The sequence below is a fragment of the Contarinia nasturtii genome, unplaced genomic scaffold, assembly GCF_009176525.2.
Source record: "Contarinia nasturtii isolate CC-2019 unplaced genomic scaffold, AAFC_CNas_1.1 Cnas_scaffold_493, whole genome shotgun sequence".
Lineage (NCBI taxonomy): Eukaryota > Metazoa > Arthropoda > Insecta > Diptera > Cecidomyiidae > Contarinia > Contarinia nasturtii.
Genome location: NW_022197846.1, coordinates 3695800 through 3704539, shown reverse-complemented (window position 1 = coordinate 3704539; position 8740 = coordinate 3695800). Strand labels below are relative to the sequence as shown.

Here is an 8740-nt window from a genome sequence, read left to right as displayed (position 1 = left end):
ATGGCAAACATAAATTTTAACCACTGTCGCTGCCAATTTCAACTGAATTATCTGCCTTTTCATCTCAATATAGATGCACCAAATTTACTGCAAAGAAATCAGCATTCCTCTTTTGCTGTTTTTTTTTCGTATCTTTCTTTTTTTTTATTTTAAATCGATTCCGATTTGTGTGCAAGAACAAAGACGCAACGTATTGCATATGAAATGCAAAAAAGATATGATAACATATCATTTGTATACTTTCATTTAAACCTGCTGATTTTAATCGATCAGGTTTATTGTTATTCTTGCTCGTTCTATCATTTCGCTAAAGTGATCTTACAAAGTCGCAAACCACATTACAGATGTTGCATTACATTAAAAAGCTTATGTTCGTTCATTGCAGAATTAATGCGTATTTTTATAGACGGGACTAAAATGAATTTCAATGAAAAGTAGCATGAAAATAACAAATGCACGCTCCATTTATAGCAGAGAAACGCAAATTTATCGTCTTAACTTCATTTTACACGGATTCACATTTTCTTTCATTTTTTTTCTTTAAATTCTTTAAATGGAAAATATAAAGACTATATTTTGAATGCGCAATGAGTCGCACACGTTACACGCTGTAATCTGACTGCATCAACATAAAGTCTAACATGGATGTCATATTTTTTTTGGTTCAGCGCAAAGACCATGGAAATATGAATGTGCCGTAGTAATTCACATGAGTACTTACAAGCATTTAATTGCATTCATGTCTATAACTGTAACTGTTGATTGCGTATATAACTACGACTTTACGCGTATATAACTACGACTGCTTTTTGACGAAAATACGAAGGCAAAGGAACATAAACTTCTGACAAAAAAAGAGAAACGATTAAACGAAACCAACAAATGTCTATAGCTATGTTGTATTTGTATGTTTCTTCTTATTTTTTTTTTGCCTTTTTTCACTCTTGATATGTCACATGTCAATGTGTGGCGAAAAAAGTGATCCCACAAAAATTTTGCAAAACAGATAAAATCGGCAGTTGTTCATGTCAGTTTACATTCGAATTGCCTCTCTTCGCACCATTAAATCACAGCACTTTTCATTTTTAATCCGATTCAATTAACAACAACAACAGAGAACTGTGCGTTTCAATCCGATTTTCAATGCTGCTTATAATTTTTCAATTTATGCAAAGATAAAACTGTCATCTATCTTTTATGCTATACAAAACCGTTGAACAATTAGCATTTTCTGACATTTTTAAGAAATATTTTTTATGTAAAAAAAAACGATATTTTGCAATATACAATCATTTGAAATCGTAATATTTGTTGCTCGTTTTATTTACAAGTCATTAATTCATCGTAAAAATTCGTTGACATTTTCAGAAATGTCTTCCTGGAAGTAAATGCGTCATTTCAAAAGTGTTTTAAATAATATTGCGATGAACATGCAGTCACATTTAAAATTGGCAAACGACATTTTTTTTGTTTAGTGCGCGGTCAGACTTTGTGCGTATCAATGACAAATACATACAATGATTCGACTTCGAAATGTTGGTATTTTCGTTATTGTTGTTTTCTGTTGACCCAATGGAAATGTATAGTTGACACTAACATGTGTTGAACTACGAAACTTATTATTGGAAGAACAGTAACAACAGTATGAGAATTTCTTTATGCCACACATACCGTTTTGGTTATTGTAACAGGGTGAAGAATTTATTTTGATTGAAATGATGTATATAAGATGATTTGTTCAAGAAGTATTTGTAATAATTCGATTCGCTGCGTGAGTTGTTTTGAATATCCATTTTGAAAAGGATTTAACACTAAGAAGATATACATGTCGAGCGAAACAATAATCGAACAAATGTGTTTGTTCTGTTTTTTTTTTTTTTTTTTCAAAATTCAAACATTTGGTGCGATACTCAAAACATATTTATTTCACTTTTTTACTACTAAATCATGTCTTTCACGAGAAAGAAATGCCAACTTTCAAAACACATAACATCGTTATAGCGTACTTTAATGAAAATAGCTTTCTGTTTACGAGAGTAAGATCTAGTCAAATTACATGCCTTCATTCACATGTTGATATGTGTGCACCCATATAAAAAAAAGGGAAATACTTCGTGCAAAAACAAACATCTATCTCCTTCATGCACCATCTTAATCTGATTAAATTCGAAATATTTCAAATGACTGAGTCGTCGTCATTCCGGTGCCAGTCAGCCTGCTATTCATCGTTAAAAGAATTCGATTTGTGTGTACCAAGAATGTGAAGGGTGTCAAAACTGAACAAAGTAATAAATAATAAATGAAACGTTGATGTCAGACGGACTACAAAACCAAAAATAGAATATTCATTTTTTGTTAATTTGTTGTTTGACAAGGGTTGCGCATTTAAAACTTTGCGAAACAGGAACACAAACAAATGATTTATCATGGTCAACATTTTTTTTTTGCCAAATGTTACATAATTTACATATAAGTATAATTTACAACAAATTTCATTCTCAATACAGAGCTATGTTCAAAATAAATTATCTCTTTTTTCTACTCTCATTACAGATGGTTCTGTCACTTTGATGACGACAATTATGTGAATATACCAAAATTAGTTGAACTGCTTAGCAACTACAGCCCAACATTGGATTGGTATTTGGGAAAACCGAGTATAGCATCGCCACTTGAAATCTATGTAGATAATGTAAGTATCGTTATACTGCACATCTTTTTTTATCAGAAATTTTTTGTTCATGTTTATATAAGAAAAATGCAAGTTTTTGCATTCCATGTGTATAATTTTTCGAATCACATTTTAACTTGTTGTGTGTGTGTTTTTTCTTCTTCTTCTTTTATTTCTTCAACTTTTCCTTACAGAATGACGATAAGCAACCGCATAAGAAAATTTCATTTGTGTTTGCAACAGGTGGTGCCGGTTTTTGCATAAGTCGAACGCTGGCATTGAAAATGCTACCGATTGCTGGTTTTGGTAAATTCATGTCGATTGGTGATCGTATTGGATTGCCTGACGATGTAACAATGGGCTATATCATCGAACACCTATTGAAAGTGCCATTGACTGTGATCGAAACGTTTCATTCACACTTGGAACCAATGGACATTCTTCCCAAAGAAACGTTCAAAGAACAGGTCACATTTAGCTACGGTCACATAAAGAATAATACAAACGTTTTACTTATTGATGGATTCGATGATAAAATCGATCCAACACGATTATTATCACTTCATTGTCATTTATATCCAAATATTTTGAATGGCAAACTCTGTTCACCGCAAGCACTACAAATGAACTGAACTGATACACTGGAATTCAAACTTCACGAAGATGGAATTAAAGGGAATTGAATCAGGGAACTATACTCTGTTCTTAAGTAAGCAATCACAAGTGCGCTATTAGTTTTTATTGTAATTCAATGTAAGTGTACATAAACGAAAAGAATACACGGTATTTTACGTCATCTTCTTCTAAAAATACGGTCTTATTATGCTTTGGATCAGGTTTCATACCTCGAAATATGCCAAACCATGAGCCTACGTACTCCATATAAAATAACAAACTTATTTCGATAGACACATCAATTCGGCCATATCTAAATATGTCGAACAAATATTTTCAATTCAATTAACGCAAAATAATATGAAACATAAATGCTTGCGAATATTGAAATGCGAAAAATATTTTATTTTGATTGGAAAATTAAATTTATCATTTTTACAACGATTCAAATGGAAGTTCAATTATAAATTAATAAAAGAGTAAGCGAATTTATTGTATATACAAAACCAATACAACTAAACATATTGTTAGCTGTGATAATAACAGATTTAAAAAAAAAGGTATTCAAATATCTATATAATTTTATACAAACGAAATTAAACTTTGCATCAAATTGCCTCCTTCTTTCGATTTTAAATGAACTATGATCTATTAAAAATAAACAAATTGTTCATCTCCAGCAATACACGTTTTCATTTTAAATTTAATTTCAATTGTTTTAGTTTTCACCAATATTCATATTCTTCAATAGAAAATTTGGATACATAAAACGCAATATTTTCTGTTTCTTTCAAACAAAAAGAAAATTTGATCATATTTTCAAATAACCCACACCAGTTTCTGTTTTACAACAATAAAAACAATAATGTGATGTGAACATAGACATTTTTTTGAATCAAATGAATGTACTTCTTCAAGAAATGTCATTCGATTTGATTGTTTTTAGTTCTTAAAACAAATTTTTATGCAATTGCAGAAAAGTATTAGTTAGTAAACTTTTGTGATTGTAAATAAATACGAAAGTTGATAATTTCAATTCTATTAAATATATATTAAAAACTGTTTCAAACCCATATGCTTCGAATGCAAAAGCAATCCGCGATTTATTTTAAACGAGTGTGAAATAAAATATTGTAGAAAACAAATAATATTTTGTTCTAGTGTTATAATAATTTTTAAATTTATAAAAAAAATCGAATAGTAGATATAATATGCTACTAGTCTTCAAATTAAGAATAAACAATCTACTGAAATAAATCAGAATGATGGTTCTTGTTTTAAATTTGCACTTGGAAATTTGGCTTTAAAGGTAAGATGACCATTTAATTCGCATACGCTATAAACACAGTATTGTACAGACCGACAATTCAATCAACGATGTAATTAAACCGAGAGAAAAAAAGAGCCTAAACATGCGATTGAGTGGAAAAATGAAGCATTATTAATGACGACATGCGTTTGGTTACCCAGCACGCTCGTTAACTTTAAATTGACATATAGAGTATTATTAAATGGGTACTCAAAAATCTCGTTGAACAAAAAAAATAAAATAAAAATAAAAACAAAGATAAAAAAAACTTGTACAAAGTTGAGCAGAAGCGTTTCAATTCAACATCCGCCCACGCATTAATTTATTTATTAAAAATAATGAACAGCACAATTGCAGTCATCCGTCGCGTTTGTTTCACTGTTTGCAATACACACATTCATGACAACTCTATATGAAATACTCTGTTCTAGACATAACTTGCGCGACCATATCACAATGATACGACACACGTCTACTGTAAAAGACATGATGCAACGAAACGAAGAAAAAAAAAGTGCAAGAGAGGCAGTGCGATTGAGAGAAAACAACAGACAAAAGCCGATCTCATATCGTGTACATTGTTTTTCGATTTCTAAGTGATTCGAGATGGAATACAAAATTGTTTTATATTTTACACACATATGCATATATTGGTTTAGCTTGATCTGGTTAGGCATCATTTATGCACATTGAAAATTCAATGCAAACACTTCAAGAATACCGCTCTTGCTTGTATTTTGAATCTCGTCATTGTAAACGCGTGATGAGCCGCTCTCGCGAAGAAAAAAAAAACCGATGTCAAGAAATATGCAGATCTCTGTTTTTTTTATAAATAAGCAGCCATCACCATGTTGAAGGAATATACAAATCAGTCGAAAATCAGCAAGAGAGAGAAAAAGAGAGAACACATCGTGAACACATGAGCAGACACACACATTATTTAATCTGGGTGGTTTTTTACTGAATCACGTTTCAGCTCTGCTGAGTTTATGTCTCTCGCACTCTCTCTCTATGTCTTTTTTTTTTGTATATTTGAACAGCCTATTGCCGGTGTCTCTTGTTGGACTTACTTGTGTATTTGTTGTTTTTTTTTTTTCATTATTATTGGCGTTTGTTTGGTGTACATTCGTCATTCACTGGTAATGCTCTGGAGACATTCGTAATGCAGAACGATAAGTTTGACAGAAAACAATGTGCTTTTGTTGCTGAGTCGCTGCTTGATGTGACGTTTGTTCATCTCATTTGTTTCACGTTTGTTGTTTGTTTCGATCATTATATCTCGTTGTTTTTGTCAACATCTTCTTTTCTTTTGAAATTGATCAAGTCTCTTTTGAATGCGCCTGCAGCTTCTTCAGCCCAAACTGTGACAGATAGTAAGTTGCTGTTGTTGTCGTCGTCGTCATCGTGCAATTGATCCGATCTGATAAAATGCGGTTAGAAAATGTGAATCATGTGACAAGTACATGTAAATTTTCTCAATCAAATGAACTTTAGCTGCTAATTCGTTGAATGTTTTTCGAGGGCACAAACATTTCTAATTTCGGTGCACTCAGTTGGGCAGTCATTTGAAAAAACATTGCTATTATGAAATTTTCTCTAATTAAAGTAAACAGCATTTCGCTTTAATGAAACTAAATGAATTTAATGTGCAAAACATGCATGCAAAATGCACTCCATAAAATTTAAGATACAATGTTCCCTCTCTCTCATCACAAGCTATTGCATTTGACAAAATACAAAAATGGTAAACGCAACTCCACAGCCCAAATGTAACATGTTGACTCTTAAGACGATGAAGTCACAAAGTGTGATTTTATTTGATGTTTTGTAAATGCTTTAAATTCAACTGACACTTTGGTTGGTTTTTTACTTTCTGCTTGCATTTATTCCTTGAATTTGCTTTTCAGTTCTCGCTTCTATAAAATGGCACAGAAAGAAAGAGGGAGAGTGTGTACGAGCATAAGTCGTATTTAATAGCCTCATTTGCATTTCTTTAAGTTTTACGATAATACACATTTTTGCGCTTTAACTCGTCATTTATTCTTCTTTAAATTAAGTTCGATTGTATGCATTGCGTTGTTTCATCACATTTCGATTTGGCCCATTTGTGTGTGTGTGTGTGTGTGTATGTGTGTGTGTGTGTGTGTTTATATACATTTTTTCGTTTAAATCTGTTTTTCTTTGCTATCTCTCTCGCTCTTTCTCCTCGCTTTTCAACGATCACAGTATCAAATAAAATTGGCCACAGATAAAATGCATTAACATCACATTTGCGCAGCTTAAACCACTGCACGTAACTTAGAATTACTTGTATTTGAGAAATTTAAATAAAAAATAAAACAATGACGCAAATATAAACTAAAATTTTGTTTAGTCTGTTTTGCCAAACGAATCTACAATTTGCATCAAACCGATTTTCCGAAAAACAATAACGAAATCTAGTGAAATCTGATAGAATTGAAGGGAAAAAGAGAAATAAATAAATAATAGGGTGGACTCATGATGAACATATTGAGCAACAGTCTTAATTGTAAATAATATAAAACACGTCGTCCAGTGCATATGAGATAGTCAATCAAAAACATACTTCTTTAATTTAAACTCGACACAAGGCTTATGTACGCCATTCGCCGATGGAAATCAATCCCAGAAGATGCGAGCGAGAAAAACACACTTACACAAAAAGTAAAGTATTTAAAAGTGAGTTGGCACTGCTGTCTCTCGGTATTTTTTATTTTTATTATTTTCAAACATGTTTCTCCATATGTTACTTGTAATCCGATTTTTTCGTTCCGCTATTCGTTTGCCTGGCTTGTGCTTCATTTTCTTATATTCACAGTGAGAATATGTGTAGCATTTCTTTCCTTTGATTCATACCAATTAAAATTGATGAACATAAATGGAACGATTAATTTATGCAAATCCTTACACACAGAAGTCGACGTCTTCTTTGTATTTTTTTCGATGAGAAGCTGATGCTAAAAAATGCACACACACACGTACAAAGTGATATCGTTCGCACACTTGAATTACAGCATCCAAATATCTACATAACAAAAATATATTCAAAGATTTCAATTATAAGATTAAATGAAATATGCTGAACTGTTTCTACATATTTCCAGGAGAATATACGGTAAATGTTTATCGTTTTTCGTTCGTATTTTTTTTGTTTTTCCGAGGTTTTCTACATTTACGCGTCGAGTGTTGGGCGCATGCGCATTTATTATTCCAGCGTGCTCGCCAGTGTCGATTGGAACAGTAGCTCTGGCCCTCGGGTTTACAAAAGTGTTGCAATTTTCGGGCGTAAATTTTACCGGGTCCAACTTTGATCGTCAATCACTTTTGCTTCAATTAATAAAAGCACTCACACCAACGTAATTTTGATGGGGTTTTGATATTCTGTCAAAATATTGTTTTCTTTTGTCATATTCATATCAAAGCTTAATTTGATTTGCTTAGAAAATTAAAATTACACCAATTATTTGTTTTTAGAAAAAATATAGTGCTCCAAAGTCTTGAGGCGGCTCTGTTGCGCTCAATTTTTTGCCTTTTTATCATTTTAAGCTACTTTAATTTCAATCAAATGCATGCCCATTTCATGCAACTGATAAGCATAATCTATTTTCTATGACACACAAGCAACGCTACTTTGGGTTGTCTGACGGCTGACATAATGTTTGTTCATTACTTTTTGGTTCGAGCGTACCGGTACGATGAGGGAATAGTAACAGCCACATCAACAACATCAACAAGAGAAAATGAACGAGTAGACCACCCAAGGTAAAAATGATTTGCTTTTACCAAACGAATCCATAGCACATTTGGTTTTCTGCTATGTCACTCATTTGCGATTTTTTTTGTTAAGATAAACACAACAACGGCGAATTAATGCACCTTTGTATGGCCAATGTTTTCTTTACAATTAATGCATATCAAAATCATGTAGTACCTTATGCTAATGAGTTTCGTGAAATCATTTAGCCAATTTTAGCGTGCATTTTGAAGCAAAGCGCCATTTAATGATACAATTTTCTCAGTTGCACAGTAAAAGCAAACAAATATCAGATGCCATTCGAAGTAAGGTTTGTTCATTTATGATGATAAAGTTTCCCAATCAAACCCACCATTGGACACCTTTCAAT

General features: G+C 32.1%; 1 protein-coding gene across 1 annotated transcript in view; it reads left to right on the top strand.

The window, feature by feature from the left end:
• The window catches only part of LOC116339100 (fringe glycosyltransferase), a 27214-nt gene extending 23249 nt beyond the window's left edge, over window positions 1-3965 (top strand). Inside the window, exons 5-6 of the mRNA XM_031764764.1 lie at window positions 2554-2692; window positions 2866-3965. Coding sequence (XP_031620624.1) covers window positions 2554-2692; window positions 2866-3303 — 577 coding nt within the window. The 3' untranslated portion in view covers window positions 3304-3965. The remainder of the gene's footprint in view (window positions 1-2553; window positions 2693-2865) is intronic.
• Window positions 3966-8740: the final 4775 nt, after the last annotated feature.